Consider the following 27,380-nt stretch of genomic DNA (forward strand, 5'->3'; position numbering starts at 1 on the left):
GAAGGAGAGAAGAAAAAACACCTCCGAATTGTCTGAAGCGGTTTTTGTTTCGTTCAGTCATGCAGCCGACGCGAGTAGTGATTTCGGTTCCTCCAATGACGTGCCGCCGCCGAGATGCGTCACGGAATTCATCTCGACCAATCACGCGCCACCGCTGAGGCGACTCGTGATTTCGGTTCCTCCAATGACGTGCCGCCGCCGAGATGCGTCACGGAATTCATCTCGACCAATCACGCGCCACCGCTGAGGCGACTCGTGATTTCGGTTCCTCCAATGACGTGCCGCCGCCGAGATGCGTCACGGAATTCATCTCGACCAATCACGCGCCACCGCTGAGGCGACTCGTGATTTCGGTTCCTCCAATGACGTGCCGCCGCCGAGACGCGTCACGGAATTCATCTCGACCAATCACACGCCACCGCTGAGGCGACAGCATCCCAGAGTCGGCCGGCCGCGCCGCACCTCTCGAGTATGTCAGCCCGTGCGCAGGCCAGCCAGACTCACTTGGGTCAACATCTCCCTCTCTCTCATTTGCTCAAAGCTAACCCTTCGACGAAGAAGATGGCGAAAAGAAAAAAAGATGAGTATCGTACATTTCAGGACGAATGGGCCGAAGAATTCGCCTTTGTGGAGAGAGCAGGTTCTGTGGTGTGTCTAATTTGCAATGACAAAATTGCATCGATGAAACGGTCGAATATAAAGCGGCACTTCGACACGCGCCATGCTACCTTTGCATCAAAATACCCTGTGGGAGACAGCAGAAAGAAAGCGTGCCAAGAGCTACTGAGCAGGGTGCAAGCCAGCCAGCAGCAACTCCGCGTATGGACCCGGCAAGGTGACTATAATTCCGCCAGCTTTGCTGGATCTTTAGCAATAGTGAGGAACGGAAAACCATTCACAGATGGCGAGTATGCAAAAACGTTCATGCTGGATGTCGCCAATGAACTTTTTGATGATCTTCCAAACAAAGACAAGATAATCAAACGGATACAAGACATGCCTCTGTCGGCAAGAACAGTTCATGATCGTACCATCATGATGGCAAACCAAGTGGAGGAAACGCAAGTGAAGGACATAAATACAGCACCGTTCTTTTCCCTGGCTTTGGATGAGTCAACAGACGTAAGCCATTTGTCGCAGTTCAGTGTGATTGCAAGATATGCTGCTGATGATACACTGCGCGAAGAAAGTCTTGCTGTTCTGCCAATAAAAGGGTCCACAAGAGGTGAGTATTTATTCAAGTCTTTCATGGAGTTCGCTCAAGAAAAAAAATCTACGAATGGATAAACTTATCTCAGTGTGTACTGATGGTGCTCCGTGTATGGTGGGGAAAAACAAAGGATTTGTGGCGCTTCTCCGTGAACATGAAAATATACCCATCCTAAGTTTCCATTGCATTCTACACCAGGAGGCACTTTGTGCTCAGATGTGTGATGGGCAGCTTGGCGAAGTGATGTCGCTGGTCATTCGTGTGATCAACTTTATTGTTGCCCGAGCCTTAAATGCTCGCCAGTTTAAAACACTGCTGGATGAAGTTGGAAATAACTATCACGGTCTGCTTTTGCACAGCAATGTGCGTTGGTTGTCAAGAGGGAAGGTGCTTAGCCGTTTTGCGGCTTGCCTGAACGAAATCCGGACTTTCCTTGAAATGAAAGGGATTGAGCATCCTGAGCTAGCCGAAACTGAGTGGCTCCTCAAGTTTTACTATCTCGTAGATATGACTGAACATCTGAACGAGCTCAACGTGAAAATGCAAGGCATTGGAAATACAGTGTTATCCCTTCAACAAGCCGTGTTTGCTTTTGAAAACAAGCTGGAGCTCTTTATCATGGATCTTGAAACAGGTCGTTTACTACATTTTGAAAAACTGAGACAATTTAAAGATGCATGCACAGCAAGTGAGCCCACTCAAAACTTTGATCTCCACCAGTTAGCTGGCTTCACATCCAGTCTCCTACAGTCATTCAAAGCGCGCTTTGGAGAATTTCGTGAGCACACTCGTCTTTTTAAGTTCATCATCCATCCAAACGAGTGTTCACTGAACACAGCCGACCTGAGTTACATTCCTGGTGTCTCCGTCAGAGATTTTGAAGCAGAAGTGGCTGACCTGAAGGCCTCAGACATGTGGGTGAATAAGTTCAAGTCACTGAATGAAGATTTGGAAAGAATCGCACGACAGAAAGCGGAGTTGGCGAGCAAGCACATGTGGACAGAAATGAAAAAAACTTCAAACCGAAGACGAGCTGATTATCAAAACTTGGAACGCGCTTCCTGTCACATACCTCACACTGCAGCGTGTGAGTATTGCTGTATTGACCTTGTTTGGATCTACGTATGCATGTGAGCAGTCATTCTCACATCTTAAAAACATCAAGTCCAACCTACGATCACGTCTAACAGATGAAAGCCTCAACGCTTGCATGAAGCTTAAACTCACCAAGTACCAACCAGACTACAAAGCCATCAGCAAATCCATGCAGCACCAGAAGTCCCATTAATGGTGAGTGTTATAACAACATTATTTAAAATAATAAATTCAGAGGCTTATTATACTCACATTTAGTTGAATTCAGTCTTAAAATATATTATATGGCTCTCACTGAAATAGATTTCCAAATATTTTGCTTTAATGGCTCTCTGAGTCAAAAACGTTCCCGACCCCTGATCTAGAGTGTGGAACGGATCAGGACACAACGGAACAAAATAAAGAGAGGGGAGCATACAAACAGCAGGGTTGAGGGACAAAATAGAGGGACACTTAAGCAAATAAGATATGTTGGGAAGAATGAGGGGTAGGGGAGGACAAGATGGATACAGAACAAATCAGGAAAGAAAAAACAGGAAATTTAGAATGGGGTGGGCTTGGTTAATGTTAATGGGTGCAGAAAAGATCATGGATTTGGATGGGGGAAGATCTGAGATGGTGGAGGAACAGCAGTCTTAAACACCTGGATGAAAGAACGAGATTGAAGAGAATGTGGAAGTTGGTTCCATAGGTGGGAGAAATAAAGAGGAACGAAAGTCAATGATGACATGATAAATCAAAAACAGATTGTTTTCATTTACTCCGTCTCACAAGTCATATCTCAACACAAATAAATGTCTCCTTCCTCCGACTCACCGATGTGTAATGGAGATCATTCAAATCTAGGAACTTTCTCACAGACCCTGATAGCTGCTGTGAGAACCGGTAACGGAACAGGTCTGCCTCCTGCTGCAAAAACCACCGCCTGAGGTTCTCGCTGCGAAGCACAGGGTACGGAGTGGATCGAATACTACTCGAGACTGATTTGTCAGGTTCCATTAGCACAGAGAACATGTTGAAACCATGGGAAATATAACTTGATCATGAAGATATTGTAGAATCTAATGAGGCTATGAATAGCATGTCGTACGACTGGCAGTAGGCAAGACGGAGAATGAAGTGGGAGATGTGATCCTTCCGTCGGAGCTCCAAATCGTTGTCGCTCACATGCATCAAATCCTGCAAAAAAATAATAATAATAATAATTGATGTTCTAATTTCATTTGTTTGTTTTTCATGCTCAAAGCCTCCTCAAGAGGTTTGTCCAAAAATTGTATGGGGGACAAGGACCCTCGGAGACATCAGTAGACTTCCACATTAATTTGAAGACATTAGTAGGAGGACAAGCCAACACAGTATATGGGATCTTTACCTGGGATACCGGCAGTTTGAGCTTGTGCTACTTTTTAACTCAAAATTTGATAATGGGTCTTTCCTGGTGGAACTTTTTGCCATCTTTCAACTTTGCTTTAGGTGGGAAGTGTAGTGGTTTGCGATGGCACGCCATCGACTTTGCTCTTATTGGAATTACTTTAAGAATACCTTGACATGCTTTGCAGCCAAAAGGTTTCACCATGATGAGTGAGAGGCCTGCGAAAGAAGCTCCAGCTCAAAGATGAAGTGCACATACTGTTTACATATTGGACAACACAACAGCTACCTTATATTTATACATCATCGACATCAACCAGATGTCAAGGAAGAGATTTCCAAGACACTATATGACAAACACATGCAGTACAACACACACTGCGATGGAGGATTGGAAGGGGGAAGGTAAAGGAATGGTAACAGGTCTGAGGGAGTAGGGGTGGGGGGAAGAAAAGGACAAATAGTTTGGGACTAAATCCCAAACTTTGTCCAATATACAAAACACCTGTGTGTTTGAAAAAAAAAATACAGAAAAGACAAACAAATATAGTAACTTGGAATAGTGGGAGGAGAAGTATTCATCCGAATACAACTGGTAAAGAAGAACGTGGAAGAGATATTAACTCGAGTAAAGTCGATGGCGTGCCATCACAAATCCCGAAACTTCCCACCTCAAGAAAAGTTGAAAGATGGCAAAAAGTTCCACCAGAAATGATCCAATATCAAATTTTGAGTGAAAACAAAAATCTTGTTTTGACCCGTGACCTTAAATCACGACCCCTGGGATGTTAACCGGGGATCAAGTCCAAAAAATGGTTACATATTTAATGCGTAACCCAATGTTGATTGCATATACAAAGTTTCATTTTAAAATGTTTTAAAATGTGGCCCTAATAATTGCATTTTTAGGTAGTTAACTACTTGACCTTTCGACCCTGCTACCAGGGGAGAGGGGGGAGGGGGGGGCAAATGTGATACTGTTCAAGTACCTTCTTGCCACGTGATGATCATAACTACAAAGTTTTGGTGAATTTCTGTCCAACCGTTTAGGTTTAGGAGGACATAACCGGATGGAGACGGACAGACAAACAAACAGACAGACCAAATTACAACATCCCCCCAATTTTCCGTTGAGTTTTTTTTCTTCTTCTTAAGCGTGGGGATAATGAATACGAGAATATGCGTACAGTAACTATATAATGAGACTAAAGATAAACATTGCAACAAACATATTATGATATTTTTTGAGACAAGATTGAGGCTCATGAAAAAGCAAGGTGGCAAATGGAAAAAAAGACAATGTACTGACAGTAAGACAGTGTTGCCACAATTAAACAGTGCAAGCAAGGGAATGAGAAAACTAGAAAAGAATAGAGACAAAGAGACACACAGGCATATACAGAAAGAGAGACAGAGACAGAGATAAGCAGTGAAAGTAATAGTTAGGTGACACTGGGTTAATTAAGAAAGGAAAGATCACGAGTAAGCATGGAGGATGACATGGGGTCCGAAGGCACCAACTGATTGAAGTGCTAGAGGAGTGAGATTGAACAACCTCAGAAAAACAGTTCCACAAAAGAGAAGAAAAAATAGGACCTAAGGAGTGGAGGTGTGTGGAAAGCCTGGATTATAGGGGTTTAACCAAGAGGGGGTTACTGGAAGAGAGGCAAAGGGTCGGAGAACTGAGATAGCAGATGGAACGATATTAGAGAGGCGGTAAAACAGAGAGGGCGCTGGCCATCCTGCCGGCAATGTGAGAGCACCTTGTCTTTGGACTCGACGTAGAAGGAAACATATTGTTGCGGCCATGGGTACCGAGACACCAGCTTGTCACTCAGGGGGATTAATCCCCGGTTGTCCTCGGTAGAGCCGGACCAGGGGCCACCGCTCACAATTAACGTTGTGGTACGGTGGGTTGTTTTAAAACCACGAACGCCACTCAGTCAACGAGTTACAGTGTCCACCGTCTAATTATTCCGTTTAACTGGAGGTCACGTGGTTACCTGAGCAGGGAACGCGCCCTCGGCAAAGCACCAATGTTATCTCGATTAGATTTTAATTATGGCGGCCGAGCATTTTAACCGCTGGTGCGTGCCAACGATTTTTGGTCAAATCTGTGGTAATTACCTCCCACTCTATCTCGGTTCGGACAATGCTAGACCAATGGAAGGAAAGGACAAACACGGACAGGTTGGAAATCGACAAATAATTTTTTAATAATAAAATAAATTAATAAAAAGAACTTTTTATTTTCGGAGGTAAATAAATTAATTAATTTCAAAGCAAAATCAATCAAAATGCCAGGAAAGAGACAAAGAGCAGATGCTTATCGGGGGTTGACTTACAGCTTAACACAGACATGGGCACCCAACAGATCATTCAGGGGGAGGGAAGGGGGGAGAAGAATCGTCTCGCGAACCAGAAAGTCGTCGTCCGTGAAGTGAAAACGTCCTGAAATGTGAGCGTGCGAGTCACGTCCGTCACCAGCACCCAGCCTTGCCGTGCACCCTCTCGCAAACAGCCTTGGACGCCAGTCGATGTCTGGAGGGCACCGAGATCGTCTGTCGTGGGTTTAGACCCTGGTGTTGTTGGTGACCAACCCGTGCCTCACTTGTTGGTGGCGCTGCTCACACCCACACACTCGCTTGCTCACTTGCATGCAGGCTTGCACACTTCCTCCTCCTTTTCCTCTCTAGCTTGCTTTCTTTCTTCTCTCTGCCTCCTCTCACTTCTCTTGCCTCTTTTTCCTCTCACTTTTCTCACCTCCGCTTTCCTCCTCAGAACGGACCTCCAATTTGTTTTATATCTGCGGCGGTCTCCGTGGGCGCAGTCCACCCCAAGTTCACCCTGCCCCACTTGCGCACGGTTACCATGACGACCCGTGTGCTCTCAAAAAAGGCGGGCGTCAGAGCTCGTGAAAGAAATGTGTGTAAACGTGTCTGTCGTAAAGAAAAAAGCTTCCCATAAGAGAGGGGATCTATTCTTTACCCTTTTCAACGCATCACATTTAAAATCCCATTAGACATGGGGATGGGGAAAATCTGAACATGCATTTAAGGAAATAACTGTCTGAGGACCTGGATGTGTGGATGCATTCATCAGACAGGATTCTGAAAAAGGTAACAATATTAATGATGTAAAAGGTGTAAATGCCCTCATAATCACACCGACCAGTAGTAATTAATGGAGTATAAACAAATATTTTGACAAGTACACTACAAAAACAGAAATTATTGTCAGCCCACCATTGCTCTGTGCTACGACAATACTTTACTGCATGGAAGTTCAACATCTCCGATACAAGACAAAGACATACCAATGAGGAGATACTCAGGTACGCGGCTACAAGTGCGGCGACCGGAAGAGAAAGAGAAAGGGGGAAATGAGAAGAAAGGAGAAGAAATGAGAAGAAAGGAGAAGAAATGGAAAGAGAAAAAGAGAGTGCATTTTGCAACCCCAGTTAGCAACAGCTGAAATCATATGTATAAGAAAGCATCTTGTCACTCTAGCCCAAGTGTCTGTCTCTTTTCCCTCTCCAATCAATGTTCGTAATGCTTCCCCATCATAATATATCATCTTCCCACATGACCGAGTCAAAATGGCGGGTCCTGGTTTGCATGTTCAGACACATTGAACTGACATGGTGGAGACATGCGTGTAGCCTTCAGCGCTGTGGGACAGCAGGCACAACCTTAAATTGGAAATTGGTTGGGGAGGAGGAGTCTCACCGCATGTCGAGCGGGAGTGGAGGGGGGGTGCGGTTGTGTAACAATGGCTGTGCAGTGCCTTCAGGAAGTATTCACACCACTTGAGTTTTTCACATTTTGCTGTGTTACAACCTGAATTTAACATAGATTAAACTTAAAAAATGTTGTCACCGATCAACACAAAATATCGCACAATGACAAAGTGAAAACATGTTCTTATACATATTTACAAACCAATTAAAAATGAAAACCTCAAATGTCTTGTGTCAAGAAGTCTTCAACCCCTTTGCTATGACGCTCCAAATTGAGCTCAGGTGCATACAATTTCCATTTATCATGCTTGAGATGTCTCAGCATCTTGATTGGAGTCCACCTGTGGCCAATTCAATTGTTTGGACATGGTGTAGAAAGAAACACACCTTTCTGTATAAGGAGGTCCCACAGTTGACAGCGCATGTCAGAGCAGAAACTCCACCATGAAGTCCAAGGAACTCAGAGATGCCAACTTTTGGAAATCAGAATTAGGGAGGATTTTCAACCGACACCAAATAATGTGCGCGAAGCGCACATCTCGAGCGCGGAGCGCTCGACCCTTGCGGCGGGGTCCAGGGCCCGCCTTAGGGCCCTGGAAGCTCTGGGGTTCTAGACGCTCTCTAGTGCCCTCTGATCCCTATTTTGGAGCATTTAACATGTTAAGAATTCCCACTTTTTGAACAAAAAAAGGGGAAAATTGTGCACTTTTTAATGTTACATGTATGTTAATATTAGTAAGTTAGGGGACAATCAAAGATTAACAAAAAGCACAAAAGAAGCAATATTTTTCTTACCTTACTGGCTGGTACTACTGCTGCTTGCTTTTTCCATGGCAGCTTTGCTGAGTGACAGCTGTGTGGCTCTTTTAGCCCTTCTGATTATGTCTTTGCTGTATTCTCTCTGGTAGCAAGGGGTGTTATGAGCTAGTTTTTCAATTAAGAGAGCTTCCAGGGTTTTGACACTCAAATTGGGACGAAATTCAGTATGATTCTTCCGTACAAGACTGAGTGCCCGCTCACATGATGCGTTCGAATGAGGAATGACCAAGATTCCCTTCATCACTTTGCTCAAATTAGGATACTTCTTGGCACCAGTGCAGGGATCTGTGAGCTGTGAAATCCGATGCCACTGCTCATCCACTCTCACTGTCTCAGTAGCAATTGTAGCTATGGAGGCGTCTGCCTGGTAGTGAGCGAATTCACTCTCAAGACTGTCTATGTCACTATCACCGCCACTGAACAGACAGGGGAATTTCTTGATGAAAAACTCCACACAGTCAAACCCCACTTCTTGGTGTGGTTTAACATCCAGCACCTGAGCATGCTTGGCTAATTCATCATCTAGCAGCCAGGTTTTGAAGATATAATTGCAGGCTTTCACATAATATGAGCGAACTGCACTGAAGAAACCTTGGATGTCTGACTCACTCAGAGTGAAGGTGGATTTCTTGAGACTCCTTTGTTCCCTTATATACAGTTTGGCATCGTTCCCAATCATGAGGTCCTCATCATTCTTCTGATGATTTCTGTCAGAGAAGGGTACATTTACCAGAGCAACCGATGACACCGATGGTTTCAAAAACCATACGAAGATATCTTTCAGAAGACCATTCAATTCTCCGTGCAGGAGATGAATACAGGGTTCGTCTCTTTGGAGCAGAAGATTCCCCTTCTCAAAAAGCTTGTTAGCATATCGAAGGAAGAAACAATAGAGTTTTGTTTGTGGAGACAAGAACATCCTGTTGACACGTTTTTCTCTAGATTCCTGCACAGTGTTTGAGGAAGATGCGCTTTTAGTTGTAGAACTCGTAGTACACTTAGCCGCAGGGCGATCACACTTGCGTTTACTGCCAGCAGAAGAGGTCAGACTCGTAGTACCAGATCCAATTTTACGTTTGAGGAGAGAGCTTGAGGTAGGTGCAGCCAAGGAAGAAGACCTCTGATTCGAAGGTTTTGCTGAGCTTCTATCAAGTGATTTGGCAAAAGCAGAACTTAACTTGGGTCCTTCTTTGCCTGTAGATGGGACTATCACAGTCTTTCTCGACTCTGAAGGAATCTGCTTTGTAGATGAACGTGATGAAGGGCCGGTGATGCTACCTGCTCTCAGCATTGGTTTTGGTGCTGTCCCTGCTGTCTTCTTCGCAGCAGATACTGCAGTGGTAGTGGTGAATGCTGCTCCACGAGTGCTTGATCCTGCAGTGCCAGTACTGGCAGTAGATACAGTGCCGTCCTTCTTGCTCGTTGTTAGAGTCTTGGCTACAGTTGGTTGCATTTTTCTTCGTACTTCTTCTTTGAAGAAGAGGCGAAGTGGCTCCCACTGTTCAATCAGCCTGTCTAGGCACTGACCAAGGGACAGCCACCTTGTTGCGACATGCTTCAGAATCTTGTGTCGGGGCATCACAGAGTTCTTGCAGTGCTTTCACTCCTTTGACGCGTTTACTACTTTTGTCCAAGTAGTAGTAAATATCGATGAGAAAGTCATCTAATTCAATGGGTAAGGCCTGAGCCGCCTTCTTGGCCGTATTGTGCATCATATGGCAAGGGCATCCCATGATGTTGCACTCTGGATTTTGTTTGTGGATATAAGCAGCGACTCCTTTGTGCTTGCCCACCATGACAGAGGCATTATCAGCACAAAAGGAAACACAATTTCCCCACGGAATTTTCCTGTCACTGAACTCATGATCAAGCAGTTTGAAAATGTTTTCTCCAGTGGAATCTTGTTTGCACGCAGGCAAACTTAGCAAACCTTGCTTCACAATCCCAGCACTGTTGTCATAGTACGAAATCAGGACAGGATATAGCTGGGCCTCACCACTGTCATTGCTACCGTCTGTAGCTAGGCTAAATGGAGCTAGTCTAGCAATATCGGCAATAGATGAAGCAGTAACATTTGACAACTCACCAATTACACTGGTCAACAACAAATTTGTTGTCTGCATTTTTTAAGCTGATTTAGGACGAATCTGATGCGCTGAATCCAAAACTCACATTAGTTTTGTTCAATCAGGTCAAGTTTTTGAGATATGGCCACATGTCGTTTTTTACATTTTTGTTCACATGTACGCATGTGTGGAGCATTTTAGAAGAAGTTGGTGGGGGTAAAATGTCATGTCAAATAATTGTTTTAATTGGAAATAATTATTTTAATGACAAGAAGTATTCAGGTACGATAGTTCTAGGTGATTATGTCGAAAAGGGATTAGTTTGAAGTCATAAAACCTCAAAATCTTCCAAAAATTGGTGAGGCAAAGCATAAAGTTCGTGGATCAAAACTAAAGTTAATGGGGCAGATTTTGTAATTATGTGATACAAAAAAGTTGTATTTCTTGAAATAACGAACTCTGAAGAATGTACAATACCTACATGCGCCAATTTATGACATGCGCTTCTGCTCAAGCTTGGAGTGCCACAGTACGAACCCAAAGATTGGAGACTGTTCATTGACAGCAGCAAGCGATCACTGAAATGTGTTCTGCTACACAACGGCAACCAGTTTGCCTCTGTACCCATCGCTCACTCGACTACACTGAAGGAGAAGTATGAAGCGGTGAAGTACGTGCTGGAGAAAATTGGTTATGATCAGCATAAGTGGTTTATTTGTGTTGACCTGAAGATGGTGAACTTTTTGTTGGGACAACAGTCTGGCTTCACCAAGTACCCATGTTTTCTGTGCATGTGGGATAGTAGGCAACGTGCTCAGCATTACACGAAGAAGGACTGGCCTGTGCGGGAGGAATTGGTGCCATGCAAAGAAAGGAACGTCATCAACGACCCTCTGGTGGACAGAGACAGAATACTCTTCCCACCGCTGCACATCAAGCTCGGCTTAATCAAGCAGTTCACCAAGGCTCTGGACAAAGATGGTGACTGCTTCACTTACTTGTGCCAGGCTTTTCCAGGATTGACCATGGAGAAGTTGAAAGTTGGCATCTTTGATGGTTCTCAGATCCGTCAGCTCATCAGAGATCCAGAGTTCAAAAACTCAATGAATGAAGTGGAACTGGAAGCGTGGAAGACATTTGTTTTGGTAGTGAAGAACTTTCTTGGCAACAATAAGGCCAGAAACTACGCAGAACTTGTCAACAACATGCTGACTGCTTTCAGAAACCTGGGCTGCAACATGAGCATCAAGATGCACTACCTATTTTCACATATGAACCGGTTTCCTGAGAACCTGGGTTCAATGAGTGACGAGCAGGGGGAGAGATTCCATCAGGACATGAAGGAGATGGAGACCAGGTATCAGGGTCGCTGGGACGCAGTCATGATGGCTGACTACTGTTGGAATCTGAAGAGAGACCTCCCTGCCGCTGAACATTCCAGGAGTTCGAAGAAACGGAAGTTCAAGCCCTGAAGTTTGAACAGTGGTGACGCAACATGCAATTTACTTGTACTTACCTTTATCAATGCCCACCATTCAGATGACAGTAATCGATGTTTCTATCATGTAATCAATAAATGTTGTTGGCAAAACATTTTTTTTTTCTTAAAAACATGTTTAGGATGATATGTGTTGACAAAAATCAGCTGATAATGCCACAAAAATGTAATTGATTTTGTCACAAGATCTGATTTTTTCAAATCAACTTAGCACAAAAACCTGACCTGATGGAGAGAAACGGATGCCATTTCCTGATTCAGCAGTGCCAGAATACCCTAATTCACTTGTAGAAATCTAGACAACATTCAGAAAGTAAAAAATTGTTGACCAGTGTTCTTTTTTTCTTCTTTGTTCTTGTTCTTTTTTTTTTTTCTTTTTTTCTTTTTTTTTTCTTGCTTTTTGTTCTTGTTTTTTTTTTTTTTTTTTTTTTTTTGTTCTTGCACATCTTGCACATCTTGCAAGTTTTTGTTCTTGCACATCCATACTTTGAAGCAACTTTTGAATCTGGAAACATCTTTTGAAATTGAGGTCCAGCATGATCTGAGACTGATATGGGCAAGTTATGTTCCACAATAAATCCACTAAAGAGAAGTTCCGCTCGAGTAACATCCTCTTCCTCGCTTGTCCCTTGTTTGGTGAAATAATTCAGAAGTGTACCGGTACTCGTGCTCGAAGATCTCTCCTTTGCAATGTCTGTGTGCCGTTTGCTTCCAACGTGCTTCCGAATATCATCGCGACCTCCGTGCTCAACTGAAATATCAACGCTGCATACTGTACAATACGCATGATGAATTCCTCTTTCAGACTTTCGAATACACGGGTATTGGAGACTGTATTCGGTCTTGTACTTCTGAGACCATTTCTTGGTCTTCGTAAGCTTCTTTTCTGCCATTTCGTAATCAACATCGAGGGCTTGAAGCATCGGTAACTTCGAAGTCGATGTTCCACAGCTGCAGCGCGACTCGTAGAACTCTAGCGGCTGTTAAATTAAACACCGCACGGTGGTCGCGACCGCCGGGCTGGTACGGGGCCCAGCTGCATGCAGTGAGCGTATCGCATGCATATACACTGTGCATACATACCGCATGCACTGTATTGCACACAAACCGCATGCACTAAATCTCAGTGCATGATCGCATAAGCGAGATCCAGACCCAATGTTTCGCTGCTCCTCATTTGAATTTGCAATTTTTTACGTACAATTTGGTAGCAGCGAACGTTATGGAGTTACCACATGCTATACGTAGCAGACGATGCTTTTCATTCAATTCTCATACCAGTACATTCTGATTAGTGAACAGTGCAAAAATATCAAAATTTCGGGAGGATAAGGATAGTGATCGTAAGGGCGGGAGTTTGGGTGAATTTTCGGAAGCCTCCCGATGAAATCGGGAGGGTTGGCATTGCTGGGAACTGTCTGTAAAAATCCGAGATAGAATTGTGAAGAGGCATAGATCTGAGGAAGGGAATAAAACAATTTCTAGTGTTGAAAGTTCACAAGAGCACAGTGAGCTCCATCATTAGGAAATGGAAAGAATATGGAACTATCCAGACTCCTTCTAGAGCTTGCCGTCCGACCAAATTGAGCAATTGGGCAAGGACGACCTTGGTCAGGAAGATGACCAAAAATGCAATGACCAAACTGACTGAACTACAGAGTACCGTGGCTGAGATGGGAGATGCTGCCAAGAGGACCACAGTCTCTGAGGCACTTCACGAATCTAGGCTTTATGGGAGAGTAGCCAGACGGAAGCCACTCTTGAGAAAAAGGCATGTGAAAGACTTTGAGAACATGTGGCAAAAGATTCCGTGGTCTGATTCGACGAAAATTGAACTGTTTGGCCTGAATGCAAAGCACTATGTCTGTCGGAAACCGAGCTCAGCTTATCACCCATCTAACACCATCCCTACCATGAAGCATGGTCGTGGCAGCATCATGATTTGGAGATGTTTTTCAGCAGCAGGGACTAGGAGAATTACAAGGATAGTGGGAACAAAGAATTGAGCCAAACACAGGCAAATCTTTGAGGATAACCTGCTTCAGAGTGTAAAAGACCTTCAAATGCAGAGAAGATTTACGTTCCAACAGGACAATGAGCCTAAGCATACAGGCAAAATAACACTGGAATGGCTTCAGAACAAGAACCTGAAAGTCCTTGAGTGGCCCAGCCAAAGCATAGACTTGAACCCCGTTGAGAATCTGTGGAAAGACTTGAAGATTGCTGTTCACCGACGCTCCCCATCCAACTTGACAGAGCTTGAGTAAATCTGCAAGGAAGACTGGGAGAAAATCCCAAAATCCAGATGTTCAAAGTTGATACAGACATACCCAAGAAGCCTCGAAGCTGTAATTGCTGCTAAAGGCGCTTCCACAACATATTGACTCAGGTGGTTGAATACTTCTTGACGCCAAGACATTTGAGGCTTTCATTTTTAATTCAATTGTAAATATTTACGAAAACACGTTTTTACTTTGTCATTATGGGGTATTTTGTGTAGATCGGTGACAAAATTTTATAATTTACACCATGTTAAATCTAAGCAGTAACAACAAAATGTGAAAAAGTCAAGGGGTGTGAATACTTTCTGGAGGCACTGTATAAGCTGTGCAAGAATCAGCACCAGATAGAAGCACAGCAGGGAAGTCGGTCAGTGCTAGTTGGAATCCCATGGGACAGTCAATCAGCAGCAGGTGGGAAGCAGACAGCCAGGAACAGTCCCAGTGAAAGCTGCAGTAAGAATTGAAGCCGTACTTGAGCCATGACAATCTGGGGTGAGCCAGTCAATCCTGCGGGGACAGACAAAGTCGGGACAGAGGGGACAGCGCACAGTATCAGCACCCAAAATCAGTTGCAAGTGTGGAGAAGCGTCCTGATTCCCAGAAGCGACCAAGTGGTAAAACCTTTGAACTCCTCAGTGTGAGGAGAGCCCTGATCAGCGTGCTGAAGCTGCACCCAACTGGAGAAGGAAAGGACACACAATAACCTCCACACCTCCATTTCTATCTCATTCGTACTTGCCCCATCTCCCAAAGCAAGTCAGCCTGGAAAGGTAGATCAAGATAGGCGTAGAGTCTGTCATAGTCTAGATTAAGTGTGTTGCGCCGATTGGATTTTTCATTTTCTTTCCATTGCTCGATTTATTGTCATTGTCCTCAGTCCTTTTATAATTTACTAAATCTATCTCAGTTTAAAAACATTATTGCTGCAGTTTTTAAGCTGCGAATTTGCCCTCCGGTATAACCAAATTCCCTTTAAAACAGAACGAGGTGAGTTTTGACATGCAGGCCAAATTAATCAATTCCCGAACGACATTGCATAACAGCCAAGCCTGCACAGTACGCCACCACTTGGTGTCCTGGGAGTAAACATTTGACCGTCTCGTGGTGTCCATTAGGGAGACAAGGTCTGCTACAAAATATTTTATGTATGTACTTCGGTATGTATGCATGTAAGTAGGTACATACGTATTCACATTATACAATAAAAAAACAAGAATGAGAAATGTTTTGCAATACATGTCCCCTACCAGTCCCAATGAACGTTCGTATATTCGGGCGGTGTAGAATGGTGCGGCCGGTACCAAAAATAATAAAACTAATAACAAACAATAAGTTTGTTCAATGGAGAACATGCATATACATCAGCGAGAGAACCAAAATGAAGAAGAAGAAACTCTACACCCATCACGTTTGGAATTTGTGTCGCACAAGTAACTGCATGGAGGCCGCCATCGTTTCCATAGCATTGTGGGTCTATTCGCCAAGATAAAAGGAAAAGCAATTGTCATTTACACTTCGTGTCCTCACCGAACGCAGACGAGAGTTTCGGCAGGGGCTGCTTGCAGCCTATGTTGATCTCTGTAAAGCGTTTGATTCAGTGAATCGGGATGTCCTCTGGAGGATTCTTGGTCTTCGTGGGGTGCCACCAAAACTGATCGATCTGATGTCTGAACTCTACTCTGGTACTGAGAGTGCTGTGAAGTGTGGTGGTACCATCTCTGACTTATTTCCAGTTGTTACTGGAGTTCGTCAGGGATGTGTACTTGCCCCCACACTTTTCAGCACTTGTATGGACTGGATTCTAGGGAGGATGTCGGAGAGATCAAGTTGCGGTGCGTCATTTGGGAATGTCAAGATCTCGGACCTTGACTTTGCAGATGATGCAGTCATCTTTGCGGAGACTTTAGACATCCTCTTGGGGGCCCTCGAGGTGCTGAATGAGGAGTCGGAGCCGTTGGGATTACGGGTTTCTTGGGTCAAAACTAAGATCCAGGCTTTCGGTGACATCTTGGATGCTGCTGTCCTGTCTGTGTCTGTTTGTGGTGAGGATGTTGAGGTCGTGGAGAGATTCACTTACCTTGGCAGTGATATTCATGTCTCTGCTGGCTGCAAGTCAGAGGTCAATAGACGTCTGGGTCGGGCCTGGGGAGTCATGGATTCACTGGATCATGGGGTGTGGCGCTGCCAGTACCTGTGCGGGAGGACGAAAGTCCGAGTCTTCAGGTCCTTGGTACTTCCAGTCTTGCTCTATGGGTGCGAGACTTGGACTCTGACCAAGGATCTGAGACGGAGACTTAATTCCTTTGGTACCAGGTCTCTTCGGAGAATCCTTGGCTATCGCTGGTCGGATTTTGTGTCCAACGAGCGGTTGCTGAGAGAGACTCGGATGAGATTTGTTACCTGCATAGTCCGTGAGCGTCAGTTGCGGCTGTATGGACATGTGGCTCGTTTTCCTGACTCTGATCCTGCTCAACAGATTCTCTCAGCGAGGGAGTCTCATGAGTGGAGGAGGCCAGTGGGTCGACCACGTGCCTCATGGTTGCAACAGGTTGAACATCATCTCAAGGAGATGGGGATGGGCCTGGCATCTGCCTGGGGGATGGCCAGACGGAGACCCCTGGAGTACCGGCGGAAAGTGGACGCAGCGACGTGCTGTTCTGGCACATGCTCCCATACCTGACCTGACCTGATTGTCATTTACTTTTATCTTTTGTAGACTGGAAACAATTAAAGACAACGAGCGTATTAAACCGGAGATAAAAATTTGTTTGTGTTTAACGCACGCTCGAGCCGATACCAGAACCAAAATGAAGAAGAAACTCTCTAACCCACCGTGTTTTGTGCGTTTCTCAACTTTCCCCATTTCATATTAAAACTAGAACTACGTTGTCGATGACACACCATCGCATATTCCCGCGTACACTGCTTTGTCCCATTAACGCTAGGTGAAATTTTATCTTGCAAAATGGATTGACTATTCTTTTCTATTTGATGTGCTTTATGACCAAAGACTTACTATGTTTACTAAATCAGAAGTCATTGCAAAGCATGTCAACATTTCATGAAACATTAATTTAACACTGTCCAGCAATATAGAACTGTGCATCAATTTAATCATAGGAATGAACTGTGTATAATATTAATTATAATTATTCATAATCAATTGGATAAATACAATAAAACCTGTGACTGTTTGTCACTCATGGGGCCACATAACTAAGTTCTTTATAAAATAATTTACCATGTACAATGGTAAATACACTTGAAAAAAAATCAGCCCCCATGACCCCACCCCCTCTGGCCCGGCCCCTAGCGGTCATATCAAAAATCCGAAAGTGTTGTGCACTTCCCCATACATATATCTACTATGTCCCAAAGTTTCAAGTTCCTATTTCAAACGGTGTAGGAGGAGTTACAGGGTAAGACAGACGGACACAATCACAATATTCCGGCTTTTCTTCGAAAGCGCGGGAATAATAACCCGATGCGCATGCATGAAGTAAAACATGTACTGCTGATGTGCATTTCGAATACATTGTGGGCATTTCCCTCGGATCATTCCAATTGCACTGGACGATGGACTAACACCCAGGCCTAAAGGCGCTGTCACGCCTAGACGTTTGAGCCAGCAATGGCAACGTATAAAAATGCATGTAAAACGTTGGCGTATGCTGAAATTTTGATGTTTTTTTTAAGTTTTGTTCATATTCATAACGTGTTGGTCATATGCATAACATATCAGTAACGGGCACAGAATGTTTCGTTGTCTTAAAGATAACTAATACAAACGAATGCTTAGCCTGTTGTCGGTGTTCACAACCTATGCCCAACGATAGTTTAACTTAGGCATAGCGCGCTGCACGTATCGCCAACGAACTCATGGCGTAGCCTGTTAAAAATGTACGCCGATTTAAATCATAACCGCCTGGAAATTGAAAGTGTCAACCACGCAGTCATACCTTGACGATTTAGACAGCGCATGCCGACCGATGAAAAATTTGCCGAACCAAGCTGGCACACGTCGAATACGTTATGGGTAAGTTGTGTATACGTTAAGAGCACTCTGAAAAACGATGAAGTATGCTGTCATATTTCGTGGTACGTCTCGTACGTCGTGAAATTTCAAGCATGCTGAAAATTTTACGACGTACTCGCCGTATGGCTCACACGTATGACCCTCAGGTCATACGGCACGGACTCCCCGCTACACTGACAATAAGTTGTAGGCACGATATGCGATCGTTGACACAAGTTCCTTGTAAGTTACTCATAAGTCGAAACACGTCGAGGTAATGTTTAGCATACCCGAAACTTATTTTCTCAGTCAAGGCACATTTTTTCTTTCTCCTTGGCACGTGAAGGCACATGACGAAATATCTGAAGTTGTTGTTGTTGTTGTTTTTTTGTCTATCACGAATTTTAAAATATATTCGGACATTTGCTTTTAAGTTTCGACGTCGACGTGAAAATATCCTCAAACAAAAAATATTCACAGAGGAGGAACTAAGAATGAGACATGAGCAAACTGAAGAGGCAATTGGATGTGACGTAACAGCACATGACGAAATATCGGAAGTTATTGTTTTTTAAATTTTTTTTAAACGCTGCCAATACGCCATTATACGGTAGCTGTAAATTTGAAACACGTTCAGCAAGTTCTGTGGTCGTCCGGAAGACGTCAACATACGTCAATATGCGTTGGAGGTACGTTACACATAGGTTCAAAGCACGTTACTCATAGGTTAGAAATAAGTTTTGGGAAAGCAAAGCATTACCTCAACGCGTTTCAACTTATGAGTAACTTACAAGTAACGTGTCTCGACGTGTGTCAACGATCGCATATCGTGCGTCAACGATTGCATAACGTGCCTCAACGCGTGTCAACGATCGTGTAACGTGCCTAAAACAAGTTACTCATAGGTTATAAATAAGTTTCGGGTACGCGAATCATTACTTCGACGTGTTTCGACTTATGAGTAACTTACAAGTAACATGTGTCGACGTGTGTCAACGATCGCATAACGTGCCTACAACTTATGGCCAGTGTAGCGGAACATGTGAGTCATACGCCGTAAAAGGAGGAGGAGGAGGAGGAGGAGGAGGAGGAGGAGAAGGAGAAGGAATAATTATATATATATATATATACATATATACACATATATACACATATATACATATATATACATATATATTGTTGTGGTTTCGCCGGTGCGTCGTCACGAGCACGACCACCAGATGGAGTGGTGGAGTCGTCTCGGTTCGATCGCCCGGAATGTCAGATTGCCGACCCGGAAAAGTCCGGGTCGACGGGTCCTTGTTATTTTGGACCGAAATCCGCCAATGGGTAGACCACATGGGGTAGGGTCGATTGCCAACTTCAATTTACCTAAATACCCAAGTGGTCCAGCTACTGGGGAATTTCACCCTCAACAGAACTCGTACGGAAGCGAGCCGCTTAAGCGCGCTCGTTCCGCGTGCGTTGCCGAGCGGTTTTATCGCCGAGTTCCGTCGGCCCAATTATCTTGTTACCCTGGCAATGGCCAGCTAATCCCTCACACGCACGACACATCCAGTCAATGGCAGAAATGGACACCATGAGCTGAGTACATTCAACAATAGGATATTTATTACGAGCAATGGGGGAATTGCTTGGGAGCATGTAAGGGAAGATTTAAACCGATTATTAGAAGACACGTATGTACAGGACTGCAATTATGCAATTCACAACTTGCCAGACTGCGCCACAAACAGACACACGCACACCCAGACAGAATGATTGGACCCTGAGGGTCTTTATTGTGGCTCTCCAGCCGAAGAAGACAGTCCGGCTGTGAGCCAGGGGCGGCAGGCTACCTGGCCGCGAACGCGCGGCTGGACGTCCCCTTCTCTTGGGACTCCGGGTGGCGTCGTCGAACCAGCCAGGTGGAGCCTCCAGCGACGACACGAAAAGCTCAGTGGCTGGGATGAGGTCGATGATAGCGAGAAGATTTCCAAAGTGGGAGCCGGGGTCGAGGTTGATGCCCAGAGCAGAGAGAGAGAAAACCTCTCAGAAAACGATCTTTATAGGCCCCTCCCCCGTCCAACGACCTTCTGTGCATGCGCCCTCGTCATCCCTCCCATTGGACAGGCGCGCGGTGGGCGGGGCGCTCCCATCCCTCTGGGCGGAGTCTCCAGCGGGGGCGTTTGGTGGCTCCGCCTTTCGCTTCACCTCAGACCGTGTGCTCAATGGCGATTATCTTGGATCGGAGGCAGAGCATGGAAGACGCCTGCTCTCTGCCGATTGGCCACGGAGAGACGGCATGTCTGTATTAGACTCCGCCCACGCGCGCACCTGGAGAACGTCGAAGTGCCAGTTCCATGCCAAACGCGAGAATGGCACCGCGAGAATGTCACCGTTGTAGTATTTATTGTAGTTCTAAAACAATCGTAGCGCATTCACATTTAATTACCCATTAAACTAGGGAAAGGGCTATCTATAAAACACGTATTTATCGAGATAACTGATCTGTAGGACCTGAATGTCTGTGTGCTCATGGCTTCCAGATTCAATATATATATATATATATATATATATATATATATATATATATATATATATATATATATATATATATATATATATATATATATATTTCCATAGCTCGTGGTTATATACCTGTGATCATTATAATTGCACTGGGCCACGGACTTGCACCCAGGCCTAAGGCCTGCCGATCTGTGCTGCTTCATGGAATGGTGGTGCATGATTTTATTGAGGTGCAGTCAGGGCAGCTTTCCAACCAATCGGTTTAAGCAGTTCGGGTGGAGTCACGGCAGCTGAAAACTGACCCATGTATAATATGCGATATTTTCTCACCTTAAAAAGGGCATACCGGTGTGAAAAATGACAACACTGAAAACGCCCCGAAACTCGAACTTGTTTTGTCACTTATCAAAATAAAACCATGTACCAAATTACACTTGAATACGTTATAGGGTATTGGGGGGGGGATCAGAAAAACCACAGGTGGGACGGACAGACGGTCAGACAGAGAGCAAACCGATAGTCCCCTCCGGTGAAACCAGTTGGGAACTATCAAGGCAATGTCTGGAGTCTGTTCCTCACATTATCAAAAATGGCTTGTGGAGAGAAGTCGTGATTTCCACATGTACATGTGAAATAGTACAGTGGTTTACCCATGAAATAGTACATGGCGATTGGGAAACAATGAAAACGAATCTATGAAACCGGGAAACTATGAAAACGAAGCCATTTCTGAAAAGGAATCCTCGCACTGCAAGCGGGAGCAGTTTTTGACGAGCATATGTTCATTTTCAAAAGGAGCAGTGAGCAAGGAAGTAAAGAAGAGAATCCTCGTCCTGAACTCCATAACCCCGTCTCGTCCGCTGAGCTTTTTGGATATTTAACACTGCGTCTTGTGTGTCGAAAATCTCATTCTCACGCACAATAAGGTAGAAGGTTGGAAATCATACAGAAGAGGGTGAAGCAAAGTATGAATATAAAACAAAGCTTTTGACAGGTGGTCTGACCCGGTATGGAAGGTTTGCTTTCTTGAGCTCGTCTTCCATTTTCTTTTGGTACTTCTCAGACCACTTTGTGTGACACATCCCGAAACTCTCCACAGCCTTGAGAACTGGAAAACAAAATATGGTGAAATGAGAATGGAAAGGTATGAAGACAAAGAAATGCAAAAACATCATTCAGGAAAGACAAAGCGAAGGAGGGACCGTCGCAGGTGCGGGTCAAGGGGGAGTGACCATTGAAGGTTCAACAGGATGGGGGTGGGGGGAGGGGACAGGGGAACCACCCCAGGTTCAACAAGGGGGTGGGGTGCAGGGGGACGGGCACGCTTTCGACGGGGGGCAGGGGGACCGGCACGGGCTCGCCGGGGGGCAGGGGGACCGGCACGGGCTCGACGGGGGGCAGGGGGACCGGCACGGGCTCGCCGGGGGGCAAGGGGACCGGCACGGCCTCGCCGGGGGGGCAGGGGGACCGGCACGCGTTCTACAGGGGGGCAGGGGGACCGGCACGCGCTCGACGGGGGGCAGGGGGACCGGCACGGGTTCGACAAGGGGGGCAGGGGGACCGGCACGGGCTTGACAAGGGGGCAGGGGGACCGGCACGGGTTCGACGGGGGGCAGGGGGGACCGGTACGGGTTCGACGGGGGCAGGGGGACCGGCACGGGTTCGACGGGGGGCAGGAAGACCGGCACGGGTTCGACGGGGGCAGGAAGACCGGCACGGGTTCGACGGGGGCAGGGGGACCGGCACGGGTTCGACAAGGGGGGCAGGGGGACCGGCACGGGCTTGACAAGGGGGGCAGGGGGACCGGCACGGGCTTGACAAGGGGGGCAGGGGGACCGGTACGGGTTCGACAAGGGGGGCAGGGGGACCGGCACGGGCTTGACAAGGGGGGCAGGGGGACCGGCACGGGCTTGACAAGGGGGGCAGGGGGACCGGCACGGGTTGGACGGGGGGCAGGGGGACCGGCACGGGTTCGACGAGGGGCAGGGGGACGGTTATGGTCCTTACGGCGAAGTCGTTCCACAGCGAACGATTCGAACTCTTGTAGAGCGATTCGCTCAGTCGGGGGACGGAGGTAGAGCTGTAAAACGTGCGGGTAGCTCGTTTCCTGCCTTTGGCTTTGTTTTTGCCTTTTCCGCCTCGTCCTGAACTCCATAACCCCGTCTCGTCCGCTGAGCTTTTTGGATATTTAACACTGCGTCTTGTGTGTCGAAAATCTCATTCTCAGGCACAATAATTATTTGAAAAATTATAAAATAAATACAATAAATTATTATCTGTGAAACGAAACACAGATCAACACACTGCACTAAGGTAAACCTATTTTCCCGCCAACTGCAATGCTGTTTACGTCATGCTACGTCAGTCCCTCTTAATTTTTCGTAAAATGGCATAAATTTCAAATGATTTCGTTAAATAATTGATAATAACGAGAGAAGGTACCTCGCGTTCGAGTCTTGCAAATCTCGCTTTCAATTATAAGAAAAACAGTCGCGTCCGGAAAAATCTGCCGTTAACTACATTGCCATGGCTTTCAAAAGAGCACGATGACGATATACGCATTTAATTTCACTTAAACTCGTTTCGAAAATAAAATTGTTTTATTTTTCTTGCTGTAGGAAGGGAGGGATGGTGGTGCGATGTAAGCCACAAATAATATGCAGCTTGATATCTTTCAATGAACGAATCTAAACGGGAGATGTACATATTATTGGCACGACACACGATCGTACGTTTAATGGGGTCAATTATGAAGGATTTGTGACGAATGGTGAGGGAACTTAATGTTTCAAAGTGTTTTCTCGATCCCTGAAACCTGCTGATCAACATGACCTGGGGGTGACCTTTTCAAAAAGTGGGCGTGGCCAACGGAGCGACTTTTTCAGAATGGCCGCCAACGTCACAATAAATAACTTGCTTGGTGATAATCATCTAAACTAACATACTGTACGGCCATATTTAAGCTGAAACAAAAATATAACAAACAAGAAAAAGAGCAATCAGAGATTGCAAACCCTCGCCATGACTTCTTTTGAGTGGTGTATTTTTTATCGGTTTTCAGGTAAATCCAATATGGCTGCCAAACCATGTGGCCTATGACGTCATATGTATGACTCTTTTGTCCCTCATGGATAGGCGGTCATATGTGTAAAGTTTCGCCTCGACCTTTTCAGCCGTTTCAGAGAAGAAGATTTTTGGTTTCTAAAAAAAAAAAAAAAACAATGTGGCAGCCGAATCACGTGACCGATGACGTCATCAAAATTTTTGTGGAACATTTGATCCCGAGATGACCCTCAAAAAAAATTTCTACTGATCCCATGTGGCGTTCGACATTTGCAATTATGACGTCATAACGAAGGTAAGCACCTATGACGTCATAAAACACCACACTCATTCACCATGAGGAGTGCTTGCTTCGTGCCAAGTTTCATTTTTTTTCCTGGTGCGGTTTCAGAGATACAGAGGTCCAAAGTTTTTTCCGTTTTCCCAATATGGTTGCCACACCACGTGACCTATGATGTCATAATTATCATTGAAGCATTCTACATGAGTCGTCACTCAAAGGTGAAAATTTCGTCTCAATCTGACAAGCGGTTGCAGAGAAAAACACGAAAGTTCTGTGCGGACAAACAAACAAACGGACCCAAATGCAGTCACTTCTCCGAATCCTTCAGCGAGGGTAACAATGACTATAATCAGTCACAGAAAATGACTAAAGGGACACAGACCCTTCATAGGCTGAGGCCTCAATCTGTGCGGCCACACCGAGCAGTCGGCATGTGTGCTGAAAAGGATAATGACTGCCCCTTCTCCAGTGAGGAAGGGGATCCCTGCCTCATTATAGGACAGAGCTCCAAAAACACACACATACACGCACACAAACACACACACACAAACACACACACACAAACACACACGCACACAAACACACACATGCACGCACACAAACACACACGCACACAAACACACACACACACACACACACACACACACACAAACACACACACACACACACACACAAACACACAAACACACAAACACACACACAAACACACACAAAGAAACATACACGCACACAAACACACACACACACAAACACACACACAAACACACACACGAACACACACAAACACACACACATAAACACACACACAAACACACACACACAAACACACGCACACAAACACACACACACAAACACACACACACACACAAACACACGCATACAAACACACGCATACAAACACACACACACAAACACACGCACACAAACATGCACACACACACACAAACAAGCACACAAACACACGCACACACGCACATGCTCAGGAGCACACACACACAAACACACACAAACACACACACAGAAACACACACTCACACACACGCACACACACACACACAAACAGGCACACCCACACGCACACACACACACACACACCCCCGCTCGCACTCACACACACAAACACTCACACGCCCAGAAACCCACGCACTCGTGCACCCACTGAAATGCGCACACAAACCCACATACAGAGAAACAAACACACACACACAAACACACACACAAACACAGACACACAAACACAGACACAAACACACAATCACACACACACAAACACACACACACACATACACGCACACAAACACACACACAAACACACACACACACACACACACATACACGCACACAAACACACACACAAACACACACACACAAACACACACACACACAAACACACACACACACAAACACACACACACAAACACACAAACACACAAACACACAAACACACAAACACACACACACACACACACACACACACACACACACACACAAACGTCCATGTGATCAAACAAAATACGTAAGTGCTTCTTGTAATCCATGTTCTTCTTTGAGGATGTAAAACGTGGTCTGCAATGACTCGTTGATCCATAAACAATCACTAACTCGTTTGTAGTTTTGGACGACGATCGACTTACTGCAAGTACTTATACTATTACCACCACCATCTTCCCACCTTCTTGTTTGGTGGCCATGGAACGTTTTTGGCCTCATCGCCTTTCACGAACCTGTTGCCTATGCCTCACGTTCAAATCAGGTGAAGTGTGTCGAAATCAGAGTGCCGGTGATAACTCGCCGACTCTTCGCAGAAAACAGGGATTTCTTCCGTCCACCGATCCCCCCCTCCCAAGCCCCAGTGCTGGAAGATGGGACATGCAGATTAATTCCATCCAGTGGATGATGCACATACTACACACACATTGTTGCCTCACCCTCGATGCGCAACACCATGGTTCGAGTTTATAGTTGGTCGAGATTCGAACCCAGGCAACACAGCTCGAAGGTGATGAGCTTCATCACCAAGTTACTCTGCTGCTGTTATAGTAAAGGCGATGAGTATATAACACCAAGCTACTGTGCTGTTGTTATAGTAAAGGGGATGAGCATCATCACCAAGTTACTCTGTTGCTGTTATCGTAAAGGCGATGAGTATATAACACCAAGCTACTGTGCTGTTGTTATAGTAAAAGGCGATGAGCATCATCACCAAGTTACTCTGCTGCTGTTAGAGTAAAGGCGATAAATATATAACACCAAGCTACTGTGCTGTTATTATAGTAAAGGCGATGAGCATCATCACCAAGTTACTGTGCTGCTGTTATAATAAAGGTGATGTGTATACACCAAGCTACTGTGCTGATGTTATAGTAAAGGCGATGAGTATACACCAAGCTACTGTGCTGTTGTTATAGTAAAGGCGATGAGTATATAACACCAAGCTACTGTGCTGTTGTTATAGTAAAGGCGATGAGTATACAACACCAAGCTACTGTGCTGTTGTTATAGTAAAGGCGATGAGTATATAACACCAAGCTACTGTGCTGTTGTTATAGTAAAGGCGATGAGCATCATCACCAAGTTACTGTGCTGTTGTTATAGTAAAGGCGATGAGTATACACCAAGTTACTGTGCTGATGTTATAGTAAAGGCGATGAGCATCATCACCAAGCTACTGTGCTGATGTTATAGTAAAGGCGATGAGTATACACCAAGTTACTGTGATGTTGTTATAGTAAAGGCGATGAGCATCATCACCAAGCTACTGTGCTGATGTTATAGTAAAGGCGATGAGTATACACCAAGTTACTGTGATGTTGTTATAGTAAAGGCGATGAGCATCACCACCAAGTTACTGTGCTGATGTTATAGTAAAGGCGATGAGTATACACCAAGTTACTGTACTGATGTTATAGTAAAGGCGATGAGTATACACCAAGTTACTGTGCTGATGTTATAGTAAAGGCGATGAGTATACACCAAGTTACTGTGCTGATGTTATAGTAAAGGCGATGAGTATACACCAAGTTACTGTACTGATGTTATAGTTAATGCGATGAGCATCATCACCAAGCTACTGTGCTGATGTTATAGTAAAGGCGATGAGTATACACCAAGTTACTGTGCTGTTGTTATAGTAAATGCATCGGCAGGAAAAGGTTGAATTGCAATCACAAGGAGTGCGAAGCAACTTCAAGTGAGGAGGCCTTCGTGCGCAAAAAGGGGCGTGGTCTCTTAGTAAAGGGCGTGACCTCCATCTAGGGGGCGTGGTCTCTCGGTAAAGGGCGTGACCTCCACGCAGGGGGCGTGGTCTCTCGGTAAAGGGTGTGACCTCCACGCAGGGGGCGTGGTCTCTCTGTAAAGGGCGTGACCTCCACGCAGGGGGCGTGGTCTCTCGGTAAAGGGCGTGACCTCCACGCAGGGGGCGTGGTCTC

At 45.3% G+C, this 27,380-nt stretch overlaps 1 protein-coding gene across 2 annotated transcripts in view; it reads right to left on the bottom strand.

Moving 5' to 3' along the window:
- Nucleotides 1–22,970, bottom strand: part of PRIM2 (DNA primase subunit 2) — a 59,017-nt gene extending 36,047 nt beyond the window's left edge. Inside the window, exons 1-4 of one of the 2 annotated variants that reach the window (XM_085846724.1) lie at nucleotides 22,614–22,970; nucleotides 21,611–21,714; nucleotides 3,396–3,484; nucleotides 3,122–3,242 (exon numbers count right to left, since the gene is read on the bottom strand). In XM_085846724.1, the coding sequence (XP_085702850.1) occupies nucleotides 3,122–3,242; nucleotides 3,396–3,484; nucleotides 21,611–21,714; nucleotides 22,614–22,761 (462 nt within the window). In that variant the 5' untranslated portion in view covers nucleotides 22,762–22,970. Of the gene's footprint in view, nucleotides 1–3,121; nucleotides 3,243–3,395; nucleotides 3,485–14,421; nucleotides 15,619–21,610; nucleotides 21,715–22,613 lie in introns of those variants that run through there. The other variant, XM_085846725.1, reaches the window with a different exon arrangement.
- Between the last annotated feature and the right edge of the window lie 4,410 nt (nucleotides 22,971–27,380).

The sequence above is a fragment of the Eptatretus burgeri genome, chromosome 11, assembly GCF_056783735.1.
Source record: "Eptatretus burgeri isolate ZD-2024b chromosome 11, Ebu_testis_v1, whole genome shotgun sequence".
Taxonomy (NCBI): Eukaryota; Metazoa; Chordata; class Myxini; order Myxiniformes; family Myxinidae; genus Eptatretus; species Eptatretus burgeri.